This window comes from Schistocerca americana, chromosome 3 (assembly GCF_021461395.2).
Source record: "Schistocerca americana isolate TAMUIC-IGC-003095 chromosome 3, iqSchAmer2.1, whole genome shotgun sequence".
Classification (NCBI taxonomy): domain Eukaryota; kingdom Metazoa; phylum Arthropoda; class Insecta; order Orthoptera; family Acrididae; genus Schistocerca; species Schistocerca americana.
Window position 1 is genome coordinate 877934294 of NC_060121.1, and position 20117 is coordinate 877954410.

The 20117-nt window shown below is 45.4% G+C and overlaps 1 protein-coding gene across 1 annotated transcript in view; it reads right to left on the bottom strand.

Moving 5' to 3' along the window:
* Positions 1–20117, bottom strand: part of LOC124606457 (cGMP-specific 3',5'-cyclic phosphodiesterase) — a gene marked incomplete at its 3' end in the record, with an annotated part of 598053 nt that overhangs the window by 488209 nt on the left and 89727 nt on the right. Inside the window, exon 4 of the mRNA XM_047138439.1 lies at positions 4266–4384. Within this exon, the coding sequence (XP_046994395.1) occupies positions 4266–4384 (119 nt within the window). The remainder of the gene's footprint in view (positions 1–4265; positions 4385–20117) is intronic.

The window sequence follows — 20117 nt, forward strand, 5'->3', positions numbered from 1 at the left end:
GTGATCATTACGCGAGATATATGTGGGCGGTAGTAATATGTTGCCCATCTCTTCCCGGAATGTGCTCTCTCGTAATTTCGATAATAAACCTCTCCGTATTGCGTAACGCCTTTCTTGAAGTGTCCGCCACTGGAGCTTGTTCAGCATCTCCGTAACGCTCTCGCGCTGACTAAATGTCCCCATGACGAATCGCGCTGCTTTTCGCTGGATCATGTCTATCTCTTCTATTAATCCAACCTGGTAAGGGTCCCATACTGATGAGCAATACTCAAGAATCGGACGAACAAGCGTTTTGTAAGCTACATTTTCTTAGAATTCTTCCTATGAATCTCAACCTGGCGCCTGCTTTTCCCACTATTTGTTTTATGTGATCATTCCACTTCAGATCGCTCCGGATAGTAACTCCTAAGTATTTTACGGTCGTTACCGCTTCCAATGATTTACCACCTATGGCATAATCGTACTGGAATGGATTTCTGCCCCTATGTATGCGCATTATATTACATTTATCTACGTTTAGGGAAAGCTGCCAGCTGTCGCACCATGCATTAATCCTCTGCAGGTCCCCCTGGAGTACGTACGAGTCTTCTGATGTTGCTACTTTCTTGTAGAAAACCGTGTCATCTGCAAATAGCCTCACGGAGCTACCGATGTTGTCAACTAAGTCATTTATGTATATTGTAAACAATAAAGGTCCTATCACGCTTCCCTGCGGTACTCCCGAAATTACCTCTACATCTGCAGATTTTGAACCGTTAAGAATGACATGTTGTGTTCTTTCTTCTAGGAAATCCTGAATCCAATCACAAACCTGGTCCGATATTCCGTAAGCTCGTATTTTTTTCACTAAACGTAAGTGCGGAACCGTATCAAATGCCTTCCTGAAGTCCAGGAATACGGCATCAATCTTCTCGCCAGTGTCTACGGCACTGTGAATTTCTTGGGCAAATAGGGCGAGCTGAGTTTCACATGCTATATTGTAAGTGTGTGAAAACTAGTTATACAAGTACTATTAGACGCCACATGGCTAGGAGTGTTAGGGCATATAAATTCACTGTCCAAGCATTTACGTCCAATTAACGAATGCTATTACACTTTAATAAAAAAATGAATATAAAAAATTATTTACATGGTTCGCAAAATTAACGTAATCTCTAATCGCTTGACTGCACTAAAAGAAACTAAAAGATTTTTAGTGCAAAAAATCTGAATGTTGACCTTGAAATCACAGTGGAGCCACGGAAGTATACGACTCACATATTTAGTAGAACATTTTGTATAGAAAAGAAAATGTTTGTGCAAGGTATTTACTATTATCTAATTAAAATTACTGCTTCTTTGACTCTTCATTCCTCAAAAGTGATTTCGTCCAATGGCAGCTCTCAGTTTTACAACGCAACTACCCGTTGTTGCTACTGTGCGACGAAAAAGGGTGTCAGCTCAACTTCATTGTCTGGCAGTGCGGTCTATAGCAGGGGATGATGTGGTACAGTGGTCACTCGAAGGAGAATAGAATTTTCACTACATCATGGTTACTGCTAGTTCTAGAAACTTCCTGCTTACGTATTTTGAATCTATGCAGTAGGACATAACACTGAATATTTGCAAATGAAAATATAAATGAATAAGAACTATATGCATTTTTCTGAAGTCTTACCAGTGGCCACTTTTCCCAAACTAAGGGCATTAAGCGGCCGGTCCGGACATGCTTACTCCGCAAGCGAACGGCAGCCCTCTTTCTGCTGAAGTAGCGCCACTGGCTTGATGCCTTCCTTTAGGTGCAAACACTTCGCTGTTCTTGGCCATCTTCTTGTTGTTCTTCGTTGAACACACTCGATAAGCTTCCAATAATCTTTCTACAACCTACGGCATCTCAAGTGTTCCTACAATCCTTCTTTTCAGCGTATTACGTGGAACATCAAATTGTTTTGCTGCTGTCGAAGAAGGCATCTCATAATTCGTTAACACCCGAATAGCATTTTCCATCGCATCGTGGTCCCATGGTTTCTACTCTGGTTTCAGGACATATTTTCTGTTGATCTTGATTACTAGAATCTCAAAGAGCACCCGGACAAAAGACATTGTTTGAAAAGCGGCGTTAAAAAAAGTTCGACCGCACTCTATGTTTAGTGATGTAATAAGAATAATAGAAATGACTTGCCTTATATGAGAAAATGGAAAAGTTGTTACAAGAAAATAACGGAACAAGCTTCTGCCAAATTCGCTGACAAGAATGACAAGTTGAGTATTTATCGGCAGGCAGCAGAACAGTTCAGATAAAAAATGTGCAACGGTCACTTTATCCGCCCTGGTCACTTTACCCGACCTTTCCCGACATACCTGTTCAATTATCGAAGTTACGCAGTCTAATAATACGGTTTACTTCTGCTGTTGTTTTTGATGCCATTATTATATCTGTTGAAATAAGACACAGCAGGGATTCAAATACAACGCAGGAAACTGGGTGCGGGGCAGTGCAGGGTGGGAGACGAGGGATTGTCTCGACATTCCGCCCACGCAGCGACCAGAGACCAACAGAACTGCTGTACCTCACCGTAGCCTCCCGCCTCCCCGCAGTGTTTGCACATCTCGAGGTGGTGGTCAGAGCACGAGCTGAGATTCAACTGCTTGCTGCAGAACACGTCTGCCTGCCTGCCCAAAACCAACAGCCGACGCTGTGTCCCATCATCCCCCAAGGTGTGCTCGGTCAAGTTTTCTTTCCTTCGTGAATGTAGGTCAGTAACAACACTTCGAAAGCCGCTTGCCGCTCCTATATGACAGCGGAAGCTCACAGTCATCCCAGGAAACTTTTCATGGTCGCGTGACAAACGCCAAATGACAAATAGTTTCAATCAGCGCTTAGTATACTTACCTGCGTGGTGATTCTACCGCCGCTACAGTCTCTGTGTTGTGGACGTCTGATAGGCGGCCCTGATGTGGATAACCTTGTGACATTTCGGCATTACAAAGTAACCTAACAATTTTTACATTTTCTTTAAATCAAACTATTATTATGTTCAGTTTAGGACATGAGACCTACTGTAATTTTAAATCTGTGTGCTCGTGGAGAAAATCATTTTACAAGACGAGAAGGAACTTTCATGCATTTATGCACTGACCAGTTTTCATTTTGAAACATGACAGGACACGCTTAGGAAATAAAGGGCCAACGTGGTGAATGTAGACTGAAGCTTCTCCTGAAGCTGTTATGTAGTGGGCTCCAATTGTAGAGGAAAACACTGTGCAGTTGTCCTGCCAGGGCGCCCACCGGGAGTAAATAGGCCCCTCTGAGTCCAGAAAGAGTTGCGCCTTTTCTTTTCTTTGTAATCGCATTGTTACTGCAACATTTCTCCCCTCATGTATCCATTTGTCGGGCTAGTTCTTAAGTATAAGAGACACGATCTCAATCACGGTCTTATACCAGTGCTACCTAAGTACAGAAGAGTAAACTAAGGGAAAAGTCGGTATTCAATACAATTGGGTAGTTCATTTCTCCCAGCTAATGACTGACGCAGCACCAGAGTTACAGGTACCTACGTATTACCAGAGGTCGGTGAGTGAGAGGGTACATCGCAACATGCTTCTTCTGCACACTCACCTGGTAGGCGTCCTAGATGTCGATGTTCTGCTTGCTCTACACCCTCACCTGTCTGGCGTCCATGATGTCGATGTTTTGCTTGCACTACACCTCACCTGGTAGATGTCCTTGATATTGATATTTTTCTTCTTCTACACACACGCACCTGGTAGGAATCCTTGATGTTGATGTTTTGCTTTCTCTACACTCCCATCTGGTAGGTGTCCACGATGTTGATGTTTTGCTTCCTCTGCACCCTCACCTGGCAGGTGTCTTTGATGTTCTGCTTGCTCTACATGCTCACCTGGTAGGCGTCCTTGATGTTGATGCTCTGCTTCCTCTGCACCCTCACCTGGCAGGAGTCTTTGATGTTGATGTTCTGCTTCCTCCACACCGTCACCTGGTAGGTGTCCTGGATGTTGATGTTTTGCTTCCTCTGCACCCTCACCTGGTAGACGCCCTTGATGTTGATGTTCTGCTTGCTCTACATGCTCACCTGGCAGGCGTCTTTGATGTTTATGTTCTGCTTGCTCGACCTTCTCACCTGGTAGGTGTCCTGGATGTTGATGTTTTGCTTCCTCTGCACCCACACCTGGTAGGCGCCCGTGACATTGATGTTCTGCTTGCTCTACATGCTCACCTGGTAGGCGTCCTTGATATTGATGTTCTGCTTGCTCTACATCCTCACCTGGTAGGCGTCCTTGATGTTGATGACCTGCTTGCTCTGCGCCACGACGCCAGCTATGCCGACGCCGAAAGGGATGCGGATTTCCTCGGCGCTGGCGCGTCTCACCGCGTCCTCCAGTTCTACAAACACAGCAAAAACTAGGGTTAACATTTTCAAAAACATTCTCATGAGACTATAAAGGTAAGTCCGAAGCACTGCATAGTCAGACCTATGTAATTTCATCTAAACTTGACGTCGCATAAACGACAGAAAGCACAAAAATATGCACTTACGTATTTATTTACTGTAAATAACTTTAAATCTAAATAACTTATGTAAATTTTGTGAAATGTAATTATTATTTCATGAATAATATTTCAAAGATATAGCGGCAGTCAGCATGTGGTTGACTGCGATCGATTGTAATACGCCAGCTGCGGTGGCCGAGCGGTTCTAGGCACTTCAGTCCGGAACAGCGCTGCTGCTACGTTCGCAGGTTCGAATCCTGCCTCGGGCATGGATGTGTGTGATGTCCTTAGGTTAGTTAGGTTTAAATAGTTCTAAGTCTAGGGGGATTGATGACCTCAGATGTTAAGTCCCATAGTGCTCAGAGCCATTTGAACCACTTGATTGTAATACATTTTGTTTGTTTGTTTTGTTTTCGAAAGCAAGCGAAGACCGTTCCTGCTCGGATCTCCCTCTTTCTTGTCTGTTAGCCATTATACTGAAAAGACACGCTACCGTTGGATTCCTTGCGTATCTTTAATTAATTTTTCTTTTATGTAGACGAAGATGATGTAAGCATCATGTATTAGCTTTAGAACCACTTGCAATTAAATTAATGTAAACTAGTTAAGTCTCATGAGTTCTCATTTTAACATTTCTCCTGACAGATGTGTGATGCATGAAATACTTTAATGCTATACGAGCTAACGGATCGTGGCGTGGAGACGCAACGGCCGAATACAATTAGTATTCTACCATCTATTCGTTTGAAACTCGCTACAGCGTCCCTGAGATTAATTGCCGATCATCACGAAGCGTTTTGCAAACTAGAATGCAAGCGCAGAACCTTAAATGATATGACCACAGTCTCTAAGCTGTGATTTAGTTTGGCCCGTAAATAACAGATGCCGGCCCTGCAAAACCGATGGCGGTATTTTTAAAGTTTATAGCATTTTTCTAGGAGTCAATTTGGCCACTAACGAAGATGCATCCACCACCAACAGTTTTCTTTCCAGTGATTAATTTCAATTTCTCTTTAAAGTCAAATTATCACTCATTTTAGTAATCTTGCGTAGGCAGACGCATAAGGTCCTGTTGATATCTCCATCAAATCAAAGCTCAGACGAAACGATTGTCCAGAAAATTATGTCAAGACATGTGTCAGAATGATCAGTGCCTGGTACATAAGAGATACAATTTATAGTGTGCTTCTTCAACTGCCACAGTAAATAATCATTTAGAAAAAAGTCTGGAAATAATTCTTACTTTTCTGACGTATACCCGTCATCACTTATGTCCATTACGAATGTCAAGCAGCGTGTCTAAAAACCAAGAACGAAAAACTTTGAGTCAGAAGAAAGAAGAGAATGGGAGAGTCAGAAAGAAATTTGCGGAAAACGAGAAGAAGTTAGAGAAAAGAACGAGAGAGAGAGAGAGAGAGAGAGAGAGAGGGATACAACGACGGAAAGAAAAAAGACAGAAAGAAAGGAACAGGAAGAAAGAGCGAGAGAGAGAATGTAACCCATCCACGTCACGTTAGACCACATCGGTGTTGTCTCACGTATTGGAGAGTAGCAGAGAGTTTCCAGGTTCAGCGTAACTTACATTTGCCTGGCTACATGTCCCGTCCACCACCGTTCCATTTGCAGTACATTCATAATCGCGTCTCCTTCTCAACTCTTTTGTCTGAAACATTTGTTTGTTTTCCTCTGTCTCCGATTAATTCCTAACATGTCTCTATCCATTGAAAGATCCTCCTTTTCGAATGGTTTTCATGTTGAAATATGTTTCACTTCCATATGCCAAAACTGGTAACACACGGCGACTGTAAATTTTCCATTTTGGAGATAGGGGAAGCTACACTTACAAAACCCTACCTAGTTCACTAAACGTACTGGACGCCAGTTTTAACCTGTTGTTAATTTCTTTTGCTGTCCTTGTCATTAAAACTCTTCTAATGCCTTAACGCAAAAACTCATCAATGGATGCTGTAACTTTATTATTCAGTTCTGCGATAGCAGGTGCAATTTCGGACAGTTTCCAAATATTACTGATAGTACGCCCTTGTCAGAGACACTTTTAAGAAAAGTTTCAGGATACATATTATTAACTATCGATGCATTTCTGGATTAACATGTTTCTCAAAACTGCCCCCCTCCCCCCCCATAAACCATGGACCGTGCTGTTGGTGCGGAGGCTTGCGTGCCTCAGCGATACAGATAGCCATACTGTAGGTGCAACCACAATGGAGGGGTATCTGTTGATGAGAGACCAGACGAACGTGTGGTTCCTGAAGAGGAGCAGCAGCCTTTTCAGTAGTTGCAGGGGCAACAATCTGTATGACTGACTGGTCTGGCCTTGTAACATTAACCATAACGGCCTTGCTGTGCTGGTCCTGCGAACGGCTGAAAGAAAGGGGAAACTACAGCCATAACTTTTGCCGAGGCCATGCAGCTTTACTGTATGGTTAAATGATGATAGCGTCCTCTTGGGTAAAATACTCCGAAGGTAAAATAGTCCCCCATTCGCGTCTCCTGGGGACTACTCAGGAGGACGTCGTTATCAGGAGAAATAAAACTGGCGTTCTACGGATCGGAGCGTGGAATGTCAGATCCCTTAATCGGGCAGGTAGATTAGAAAATTTAAAAAGGGAAATGGGTAGCTTGAAGTTTGATGTAGTAAGAACAAAATTTCTGGTCAGATGAATGCAGGGTAATAAATACAAAATCAAATAGGGTCATGCAGGAGTAGGTTTAATAATGAAAAAAAAAAAAATAGGAGCGCTGGTAATACTACCAACAGCACGGTGAACACATTATTGTAGCGAAGATAGACACGAAGCCTACGATAGCAGTACAAGTTCGTATGCCAACTAGCTGCACAGATGACGAAGAGAGTGAAGAAGTGTATGACGAAAAAAAAGAAATTATTCAGATAGTGAACGGAGACGAAAATTTAATAGTCATGGGGGACTGGATTTCGATAGCGGGAGAAGGAAGAGAAGAAAAAGTAGTAGGTGAATATGAACTGGGAGTAAGGAATGAAAGAGGAAGCCGCCTGGAAGAATTTTGCACGGAGCATAGCTAAACTTGGTTTAAGAATCATGAAAGAAGATTGTATACGTGGAAGAAGCCTGAAGACACTGGAAGGTTTCAGATGATTATATAATGGTAAGACAGAGATTTAGCAACCAGGTTTTAAATAGTAAGACATTTCCAGGGACAGATGTGGACTCTGACCACAATCTATTGGTTATGAACTGTAGATTAAAACTGAAGAAGCTGCGAAAAGATGGGAAGTTAAGGAGATGGAATCTGGATAAACTGAAAGAAAGAAAGGTTGTAGAGAGTTTCAGAGAGAGCATTAGTGAACGACTGACAAGCACAGGGGAAAGAAATACAATAGAAGAAGAATGGGTAGCTTTGACAGATGAAATAATGAAGGCAGCAGAGGATCAAGTTGGTAAAAGACGAGGGGTAGTAGACATCCTTGGGCAACAGAAGAGATATTGAATTTAATTGACGGAAGGAAAAAATATAAGAACGCAGTAAATGAAGCAGGCAAAAAGGAACACAAACGTCTCAAAAATGAGATCGACAGGAATTGCAAAATGGCTACGCAGGGATGGCTGGAGGACAAATGTAAGGATGTGCAGGCATATATCACTAGGGGTGAGACAGATACTGAATACAGGAAAATTAAAGAGACCTTTGGAGAAAGGAAAACCACTTGTACGAATATCAAGAGCTCAAATGCAACACCAGTTCTAAGCAAAGAAGGGAGAGCAGAAAGGTGGAGGGAGTATACAGAGGGTCTTTACAAGGGCGATGTACTCGAGGTCAATATTATGGAAATGGAAGAGGACGTAGCTTAAGATGAAATGGGAGATATGATACTGCGTGAAGAATTTTACAGAGCATTGAAAGACCTAAGTAGAAACAAGGCCCCGGGAATAGACGTCATTCCATTACAACTACTGATAGCCTTCGGAGAGCCAGCCATGACAAAACTCTACCATCTGGTGAGCAAGATGTATGAGACAGGCGAGATACCCCCAGATTTCAAGTAGAATATAATAATTCCAATCACAAAGGAAGCAGGTGTTGACAGGTGTGAAAATTACCGAACTATCAGTTTAATAAGTCACGGCTGCAAAATACGGACATAAATTCTTTACAGGGAGATGGAAAAATTGGTAGAAGCCGTCCTTGGAGAAGATCAATTTGGATTCCGTAGAAATGTTGGAAGACGTGAGGCAATACTGACTCTACTACTGTGCAAGCTTCTTCATCTCCAAGTAACTACTACACCATACATGCTTCTGAATCTGCTTACTATATTCATCTCTTGGTCTCCCTCTACGATTTTTACCCTCCACGCTACCCTCCAATACTAAATTGGTGATCCCTTCATGCCTCAGAACATGTCCTACCAACCGATCCCTTCTTTCAGTCAAGCTGTGCCACAAATTCCTCTTCTCCCCACTTCTGTTCAGTACCTCCTCATTAGTTACGTGATCTACCCATCTAATCATCAGCATTCTTCTGTAGCACCACATTCCGAAAGTTTCTATTCTCTTATTGTCTAAACTATTTGTCGTCCATGTTTCACATCCATACATGGCTATACTCCATACAAATACTTTTAGAAAAGACTTCCTGACACTTAAATCTATACTCGATGTTAGTAAATTTCTCTTCTTGAGAAACGCTTTTCTTGCCATTACCAGTCAGCCTTTTATATCCTCTCTACTTTGACGCGCTGATGACCTCGATGTTGAGCGCCCATAAGCCCCCCCTCTACTTCGACCATCATCAGTTATTTTGCTGCCCAAATAACAAAACTCTTCTACTACTGTAAGTGCCTCATTTCCTAATCAAATTCGGTCAGCATCACCTGATTTAATTCCACGATATTCCTTTATTCTTGCTTTGCTTTTGTCGATGTTCATTTAATATTCTCTTTTCAGGACACTGTCCATACCGTTCAACTGTTCTTCCAAGTCCTTTGCTGTCTCTGACAGAATTACAATGTGATCTGCAAACCTCAAAGTTTTTATTTCTTCTCTATCAATTTTAATTCCAACTCAAGATTTTTCTTTTGTTCCCTGTACTGCTTGCTCAATATGCAGATTTAAAAACATCGTGGACGGGCTACAACCCTGTCTCAGTCCCTTCTCAACCACCACTTTCCATTCATTCCATCGACTCTTATGACTGCCGTCTGGTTTCTGTACAACCTGTAAATAGCCTTTCGCTCCATGGATTTTAGTCGAAAGAGAGTATTCCAGTGCACATTGTCAAAAACTTTCTCTAGGTCTACAAATGCCATGAACGTAGATTTGCCTTTTCTTAACCTATCTTGTGGTGTCACCGCCAGACACCACACTTGCTAGGTGGTAGCTTAAATCGGCCGCGCTCCATTTAGTACATGTCGGACCCGCGTGTCGCCACTGTGTGATCGCAGACCGAGCGCCACCACAAGGCGGGTCTCGAGATACGGAACAGCACTCGCCCCAGTTGTACGACGACTTTGCTAGCGACTACACTTACGAAGCCTTTCTCTCATTTGCCGAGAGACTGTTAGAATAGCCTTCAGCTAAGTCAATGGCTACGACCTAGCAAGGCGCCATTAACCGTATCTGAAGAGAGTCTTATTTGTATTATCAACAGCGATGTATCACAACATGGAATAAAGTTAAGTATTTGAGGAGCTGCATACTTTTCTTGTTAGAATTCAATACTTATCCTGTTCCAGAATTCACGCCCGTCTGCGTTAGATTTCGGCCGCCTCTATCTACAAGGTGCTGGCACATTTGCCAACACATCATTGGCGCCGAGTATTGGTGACGCGCCCAAGTTGCAGTCATTTTGATAGTAACTTGCTCTGATTTATTTGTGTCATGGCTTCGCCGCAATCTCCAGATGTACTGTCCGAATTTTATCTCTTGCAGAATCAGCAGACGCAGGCGTTATTGGATGCCCTTGGACAGCTCGTCCAGGGTCAACGTGCCATTCAAACCGATGTGGCAGCTGCCGCTTCACCGCTACCGCAGCCACACCATGCAGTTGCACCGCCTTCTAGGCCCTACGACCCTGACGTGGAATCGTGGACCGAGTGGTCCCGCCAGTTTGGATTTCATCTCGCCGCCTACAGAATTGAAGGTAATGAGCGGCAGCCATTTTTGCTTTCGTGTGTAGGTGTGTCCACCTACCGTGTGATAGTGAAATTGTTTCCCCGACGCGACGTAGCAACTCTGTCCTACGATGAAATTTTGTCGGCATTGGACGCCTATTTCAAAGAAACAGTCAATGTAGTTGCAAAAAGGTATACGTTCTTTCGTATAAAACGTACGGCCGGTCAAACTAATCGGGAGTGGGTTGCAACTTTGCAAGGCCTTACTAGGGATTGTGCATTTGAATGTGACTGTGGCCTTCCTTATTCAGATACTATGGTACGTGATGCAATTGCACAGAACGTTTCTGATGTTCGCATACGGGAGCAGATTTTGAAACTAGTTAATCCCTCCCTTCAACAAGTGATAGACATATTGGATAGGCAAGACACACTTGACTGTGCTCAGGACTCATTTGAAACTTTGCCGGCCGTGTGTAACATTATCCGGCCTGCCGGGCGCGCTAAGCGGCCCGGTAAACTGCCCTCGCGCACGTCAGCACAGCTGCCGCCATGCTCTAAACCAGGTGTGCCGCGCCAGCATACAAATGCAGTGACATCATGCCCGTGGTGTGCAACTAGACATTCGTGTGACAATTGCCCGTCCCGCCAAGCTCTTTGCTTTTTCTGTAATAAGAAAGGACATGTTCAAAGTGTTTGCCAGAAAAAGCTCAGATCAGACAATCAGAATCATTCCAGGCCCTTTGCTTCGCGCTGGAATCAAACCAAGAATACTCAGGCTCATGGACCTTCGCCCTTGGACATTCATGTAGTTAATTCCACTCCGCCCAGTGCCACTCTCTCTAACAGTGACCGTGTTCGTCCCACAAAAAGTGTGCGTCGACGTCGCCGGAAATCACATCAATTAGCAAGTGATGCTGTACCTGTCTCAGTTCCAATTGCATGAGACAGTCGCTCTTGTCGTCAGCAGGACAATAACCTGTTTGTAGATTTGGACTTTAATGGCAAGGTCATACCATTCCAGCTCGATACCGGAGCTGCAGTTTCATTGCTCAATCACGACACGTACGAACAACTGGGCAAACCTCCGTTGCGTGCCGCAAATGTTTAGTTAAAAAGTTATTCAGGACAGCTTATCCCTGTGTTAGGACAGTGCACCCTTCTTGCAACATATAAGGGACAAACAAAACTTGTGTCATTTTACGTTCTTCGTTCTTCTACTGCAGTGAACTTGTTTGGTTTAGATTTATTTCAGTTGTTTAACATGTCTATTGTAAATCAGGTCCTATCAGTGAATCAGACTGTGCCGTCAGACAGTGTTTCTCGTTTGTGTGAAGAATTTGCAGACATTTTTGCACCGGGCCTTGGTTGCGATAAAAACTATGAAGCACATTTGGAACTGAAAGTAAACGCGCAACTGAAATTTTTCCGAGCACGCAATGTTCCCCACGCATTGCGTGATGAGGTCGCAAGAACATTAAACGATTTAGAATCACGAGGTGTAATTGAACGTGTGCAAGCTTCTCTCTGGGCCTCACCCTTAGTCATTTTGCCAAAACCTTCCGGAAAACTGAGACTTTGTGTGGACTTCAAGGCAACAGTGAATCCACAACTCGTGATTGCAACTTTTCCCTTACCCCGCCCGGAAGATCTTTTTGATAAACTGTGCCCGGGTAAATACTTTTCCAAGTTGGACCTAGCAGATGCGTACTTGCAAATCCCAGTGGACGCCGAATCCCAGCGCGTCTTGGTGGTTAACACGCATCTTGGTTTGTACCGCTTCAAAAGACTGCCATTCGGGTGTGCATCCGCCACTGCATTGTTTCAGCAATATTTACAAACTATTTGTGCGTCGGTCCCTACTGCTGCGAACTATCTGGACGATATTGTGATCTCCGGAAAGATGGTAGACGAGCATTTAGCACACCTACGAACATTATTTCAGGTATTGCGCCAACATGGTCTTCGCTTGCGGAAGGACAAATGTGTGTTTTTTGCTCGTGACTTACCATACCTGGGCCATGTCATCAATGCCCAAGGCATACATCTGAGTCCAGAGCACCTCCGTGCCATACAAGATTTGCCTTCACCACAAAATGTGAAACAGCTACAGAGTGTGTTGGGTAAAATTAACTACACTCCTGGAAATGGAAAAAAGAACACATTGACACCGGTGTGTCAGACCCACCATACTTGCTCCGGACACTGCAAGAGGGCTGTACAAGCAATGATCACACGCACGGCACAGCGGACACACCAGGAACCGCGGTGTTGGCCGTCGAATGGCGCTAGCTGCGCAGCATTTGTGCACCGCCGCCATCAGTGTCAGCCAGTTTGCCGTGGCATACGGAGCTCCATCGCAGTCTTTAACACTGGTAGCATGCCGCGACAGCGTGGACGTGAACCGTATGTGCAGTTGACGGACTTTGAGCGAGGGCATATAGTGGGCATGCGGGAGGCTGGGTGGACGTACCGCCGAATTGCTCAACACGTGGGGCGTGAGGTCTCCACAGTACATCGATGTTGTCGCCAGTGGTCGGCGGAAGGTGCACGTGCCCGTCGACCTGGGACCGGACCGCAGCGACGCACGGATGCACGCCAAGACCGTAGGATCCTATGCAGTGCCGTAGGGGACCGCACCGCCACTTCCCAGCAAATTAGGGACACTGTTGCTCCTGGGGTATCGGCGAGGACCATTCGCAACCGTCTCCATGAAGCTGGGCTACGGTCCCGCACACCGTTAGGCCGTCTTCCGCTCACGCCCCAACATCGTGCAGCCCGCCTCCAGTGGTGTCGCGACAGGCGTGAATGGAGGGACGAATGGAGACGTGTCGTCTTCAGCGATGAGCTTCGCTTCTGCCTTGGTGCCAATGATGGTCGTATGCGTGTTTGGCGCCGTGCAGGTGAGCGCCACAATCAGGACTGCATACGACCGAGGCACACAGGGCCAAAACCCGGGATCATGGTGTGGGGAGCGATCTCCTACACTGGCCGTACACCACTGGTGATCGTCGAGGGGACACTGAATAGTGCACGGTACATCCAAACCGTCATCGAACCCATCGTTCTACCATTCCTAGACCGGCAAGGGAACTTGCTGTTCCAACAGGACAATGCACGTCCGCATGTATCCCGTGCCACCCAACGTGCTCTAGAAGGTGTAAGTCAACTACCCTGGCCAGCAAGATCTCCGGATCTGTCCCCCATTGAGCATGTCTGGGACTGGATGAAGCGTTGTCTCACGCGGTCTGCACGTCCAGCACGAACGCTGGTCCAACTGAGGCGCCAGGTGGAAATGGCATGGCAAGCCGTTCCACAGGACTACATCCAGCATCTCTACGATCGTCTCCATGGGAGAATAGCAGCCTGCATTGCTGCGAAAAGTGGATATACACTGTACTAGTGCCGACATTGTGCATGCTCTGTTGCCTGTGTCTATGTGCCTGTGGTTCTGTCAGTGTGATCATGTGATGTATCTGACCCCAGGAATGTGTCAATAAAGTTTCCCCCTCCTGGGACAATGAATTCACGGTGTTCTTATTTCAATTTCCAGGAGTGTATTATCATCGCTTTCTGCGCAATGCCTCTTCTATTTCAGCTCCGCTTCATAGCTTACGCCGTAAGGGTGTTCCGTTCGTCTGGACGACGGAATGCGAACGCGCCTTTCGCCAGTTGAAATCGGCGTTGCTTTCTAATACTTGCCTTACGCCATTCGATCCCCAGAAACCCCTTTTGTTGATGGTAGATGCATCGGATTTCGGGATCGGTGCTGTGCTTGCGCACAAAGTTGGCTCGCATGATCGCCCTATTGCCTTTGCGTCAAAATTGCTCTCGTCTGCGCAGAGAAATTACTCACAGATAGAGAAAGAAGCTTTGGCTCTCGTCTTTGGTGTTACTAAGTTCCATGATTTCTTGTATGGTCGTCACTTTACCATCATCACAGACCACAAACCTTTGACGTCGCTTTTCCATCCGAACAAGCCTTTACCTCCGCGTACAGCGCAGAAATTCATTCGCTGGTCTATTTTCCTCTCGCAGTACCACTACGATATCTTGTATCGGTCCACTGCTAAGCACGGAAACGCCGATGCGTTGTCCCGTTTGCCTGTTGCTGAGGATAAAGCATTCAATTCTTCCGAACTTGCTTGCATGTTCATTGATGCGGAAACCGATGAAGTGGTCGATTCGTTTCCGATTGATTTTCGTCGTGTAGCTACAGCCACAGCTGCTGACCCTGTCCTTGCTACCGTTTTGCGTTTTGTTGCTACGCAATGGCCTTTGTCAAATTCTCGGATCGAGGATCCGTTGGTTCGCCGATTTTTTGCTCACAAGGAGAGACTTTTTGTTCGACGTGGTGTTTTGTTGTTGCGTTCTGATAATGATCAGTCCAGAGTCGTGGTCCCACGTTCGTTACAGTCCTCTGTCTTACGGCTTCTTCACCAAGGACATTGGGGTATAGTGCGAACGAAACAACTTGCTCGTCAGCACTGTACTTGGTTCGGAATCGATGCTGCGATTACGAATATGTGTTCTTCTTGCATGGCGTGTGCCGAACAACAATCCGCACCGCCGCGGAAAGTCTTTGCATGGCCAAAAGCCACTTCCCCTTGGCAGCGCTTGCACATCGATTTTGCTGGTCCATTCTGGAATGCTGGATGGTTGGTTCTGGTAGATGCCTTCAGTAATTTTCCTTTTGTTGTCCGGATGTCTTCCACGACGTCCTCTGCCACCATCCAAGCGTTGTCTGCTATCTTTTGCATTGAAGGTCGTCCGCAGACTATTGTTTCCGACAATGGCCCACAATTCATGTCCGCAGAATTTCAGCCATTCTGCCAGGCCAATGGTATTGAACATCTGACATCCGCGCCGTTTTCGACTCAGTCAAACGGTGCCGCTGAACGATTGGTCCGGACTTTCAAGTCACAGATGTTGAAGTTGAAAGAGTCGCATTCTCGGGAGGACGCGTTGTTGCTCTTTTTGTCATCGTATCGCTCTCAGCCGCGAGATGGTCGCTCGCTGGCTGAGTTGCTCCACGGTCGTCCTCATCGAACCTTGATGTCTTTGCTGCATCCGCCGCATCAGGTTCCTGTGCAGCGGCAGACTCCTGCTTTTGCTCCAGGCGACGTTGTATTCTATCGCAACTATCGAGGTTCACGGCGTTGGCTCGCAGGGCGCATTCTTCGCTGCCTCGGCCGCGCGATGTATGTGGTTTTGGGGGCCTCTGGTGAGGGGCGTCGGCATCTCAATCAGCTGCGCCTCTGTCGTCGCACGGGTTCTGCCGCTCCCCGTCTGCTTTCAGCGACGGTGCCGTCCGGTCTGCGCCCTGGGGACCCATCTACTGGCTCGCCTCATCCCCAGGTGTTACCGACGATGCCTTCCATTTTGCCCCATGGCGACGCGCCGCCGCAGCCGCCGCCGCCTGTTCTTCCGCCGGCGCCGCCCGCCTTGGACGCTTCGCTGCAGCCAAGCGCCTCCCTGGGTCACGCGCCGCCGATCGCTTCCCGTGACCAGCTGTCCTCCGCCATGGAACTCTTGCCCGCTCCGGACCACATGACGTCATCGCGCGTCGGATACCCCGACGCAATGGAGGTCGACCCTTCGGCCCCTTCTGTCTCTTTACGGGCGCATACACCGCATGTTGACGTGCACCTTGGACTAGGTTTTCAGGCGTTTCCTAGATCCCCTCGGACCGAATGGCCGGATGCGGGTGGCACAGCCTCGCCTGTTGTTAGGCTCCCCACCTCATCGCATACGTCAACATGGGGTCCTCCCCACGGCGGGCGGAAGCCTTATAACACGACCGTTCGCCGATTTGCGGGGGAGGAATGTGGTGTCACCGCCAGACACCACACTTGCTAGGTGGTAGCTTAAATCGGCCGCGCTCCATTTAGTACATGTCGGACCCGCGTGTCGCCACTGTGTGATCGCAGACCGAGCGCCACCACAAGGCAGGTCTCGAGATACGGAACAGCACTCGCCCCAGTTGTACAACGACTTTGCTAGCGACTACACTTACAAAGCCTTTCTCTCATTTGCCGAGAGACTGTTAGAATAGCCTTCAGCTAAGTCCATGGCTACGACCTAGCAAGGCGCCATTAACCGTATCTGAAGAGAGTCTTATTCGTATTATCAACAGCGATGTACCACAACATGGAATAAAGTTAAGTATTTGAGGAGCTGCATACTTTTCTTGTTAGAATTCAATACTTATCCTGTTCCAGACTTGACGCCAGTCGGTGTGTGTGTACGCGTGTCTTTCGGCTCCCTTCTCAGTGTGGCGTAGCTAGCTTGTTACGCCACAACATATCTTCTATGAGAAGTCTCAGGATCAGTATTGCCTTGCGTGTTCCTGCATTTCTGCGGAATCCAAACAGATCTTCCGCAAACATTGGCTTCTTCCAGCTTTTCCATTCTTATGTAAGGACTTCTTGTTACTGTTTGTCACCCATGATTTCTTAAACTGATTGTTCGATAATTTTCGTACCTCTCAGCTCCTGTTTTCTTTGTAATTGGAATTATTATATTCTTCTTGAAGTCTCAGGGTATTTCGCCTGTCTCATATGTCTTACTCACCAGATGTAAGAGCTTGGTCATGGCTAGCTCTCCCAAGGCTATCAAGAGTTCTTACGAAATAATGTCTACTCCCACGGCCTTGTTTCGACTTAGGTCTTTCGGTGCTCTGTCAAATTCTTCACGCAGTATCATGTCACCCATCACATCTTCATCTATGTCCTCTTCCATTTCCACAATATTCCTCTCGAGTACATCGCCCTTGTATAGATCCTCTATATACTCCTTCCACCTTTCTGCTTTCCCTTCTTTGCTTAGGACTGAGCTCTTGATATTCATACAGGTGGAATCTATCTTTTACCTAGTAATATATGCTTCTAAACATTTGTCCTCTAGCGATTCCAGCTTAACCATTTCCCACTCCTCGTCGGTTTCATTTTTTGGACGTTTGTATTGCCTTTCGGCTTCTTCATTTACTGTTTTTTTTATGTTTTCTTCTTTGATCAATTAAAATCAGTATCTCTTGTGCTACCCAAGATTTCTACTAGCTCTCATCTTTCTACCTACTTGATCCTCTACTGCCGTCACTATTTCGTCTCTCAAAGCTACCCATTATTCTTCTACTGCATTCCTTTCCCCTGTTCTTGTCAATCGTTCCCTGATGCTCTCTCAACAACGTCTGGTTCTTTGAGTTTATCCAGGTCTCGTCTCATCAAATTCCTAACTTTTCGTAGTTTCTTCTATTTTAATCTACAGTTCATAACCAATAAATTGTGGTCAGAGTCCGCATCTGCCCCTGGAAATGTCTTACAATTTAAATCTCGTTCCGAAATCTTTGTCTTACCACTATATAATCAATCTGAAATCTTCTGGTGTCTCCAGGTCTCTTCCACGTGTACAACCTTCTTTCATGATTCTTAAACCAAGTGTTAGCTACAATTAAATTATGCTCTGTGGAAAATTCTATCAGGCGGCTTCCTCTTTCATTCCTTACCCCCAGTCCATACTCATCTACTACAACCACGTGGGGTAGCGACACGGTCTGAGGCGTCTTGTCACGGTTCGCGTGGCATCCCTGTTGGAGGTTCGAGACCTCCTTCGGGCATGGGTGTGTGTTGTCCTTAGCGTAACTTATTTAAGTTAGTTTAATTAGTGTGTAAGTAAGCCTAGGGACCGATGACCTTAGTAGTTTGGTCCCATAGAATCTTACTGCAAGTTTCCAAAAACATTACCATCTACTATTTTTCCTTCTCTTCCTTTTTCTACGACCGAATTCCAGTCCTCCATGAGTATTAAATTTGCGTCTCCCTTTAGTACCTGAATAATTTCTTTTATGTCATCATACGTTTCTTCAATCTCTTCATCATCTGCGGAGCTAGTTGGCACATAAACTTGTACTGTTGCGATGGGTGTGGGATTCTGGCTTAAGAGAAGTAATTCTCTTGGCATCATAATCAAATGCTGTATAATTATATCAAAACAGTTAATAATAAACGAAACATTGAAACACATTATTGATTAGTTCACAGTAAATTGGGTGAAAACTTAACTTAATAAAAACGAAGTTTGCTGAAGTATGTGGTGCAGGATACAGTGTTAACGATAAGAATAACATGCCAGAAAGAAAATAAGCAAATCCCAGTGTTCTGTAGAAGTTCTCACAGATAAACTTCAGTCATATTTGGTTTGCTTTTGATTACCAGTTTCGGCGATAAAATCATCAGAAAGTCAGCTTACTCTATATTCCTCCGTTTGTGAACATCGTATGAAATAATATTCTCGGGAAATTTCACATTTATGCATAAAATTTTCCTTGCTTCAAAATGCATGAACATCCTAGAATACATAAGAGAACTAGGCGATAAACAACTACCTTACAACAACTTTACTGTGTTATAAAGTCGACTGCTTGGAATGAGCAGCCAGATAATAATGGCGGAGTTTGTAAATATAACCCTACGACCAAAAATGTATTCCGCTGTACTTGACTGAATCTTACTGGTGCAGAGCAGTAGGAACTTTTCAGAAATACCTGATAACCCTTTCTCCCCTTTTTGAATTAATGTAGCTAAGAGACACCGAAATCAATTTTGAAAACGAATTGAAATAATTTTCTTTTGACGTTTTGTAATGTGACTGTCACCTGTTTCTTATCGTTTCTTGGCTGTTTCTTAGGAGTGTGGAAGGCTTACTGTGGAGGAAGTGTTCGAAGTTATCTTTTTAAAAGCGAGTGGACCCAGGTGTTTGCCTCTTCGTCTGCCTTGACAACAGAAGATCAGTTACAGAGACTCTGAAGAAGGGGAGTGGTTCACCAGGGTACTGCAGTTAGCCGAAGCAAGTGCGGTGAGCCTCTAACCCACACTTTGGCGGTAGATGTGGCTCTCTCCATTGAAGGCAGTTGCTGCAAAGCCACTGCAAGTCTCTAGAGCATAATTGTGCGTGATGAATTCACCTCCCTGTATGCAGATCTAAGAACAGGCCACCGTGAGAAAATTCATTGCCTTTCCCAACAAATCTTGTTATTCAGTCAGCTGAGTCTTGACCGTCACCGCGCTTAGCCGCAAAGGTCTTGAGCAACGATTGGAACATGGCTAGCAGCCAGTACCAGTCTCTTGCATGTTAGAACGCGTTCTGTAAGTCAAGAGTAGGTTCCTCTGTGTTCTTTTAAATAAAGCAAAATTCTCGCTAATCACTGTGTCCTCCCCTCCATGTAGACTTGTTCAAGAAGTTGGAAGTTAAGTTAGCGGGGGACAATTTCAGTCATTTGTCGTCGGGAATCCATCTGAGGCATTTGTGGTCCTGAAGTAGTCGGGGGCGGGCATTTGCTGTCGTCATCTCGGCTCTCCGTATCCGGTGATTACTGCCGCATTCTGGCGCATGTTTGTTGTGTTTTGAATAAGTCCCACATTTTGTATTCTTGCTGTAAGCTTTCTGAGCTGCTCAATTTGCTAAGAAACTTGAGTGAGTGGTTAATTGTATTGTTTCGTGGGTATTGGACTCGTT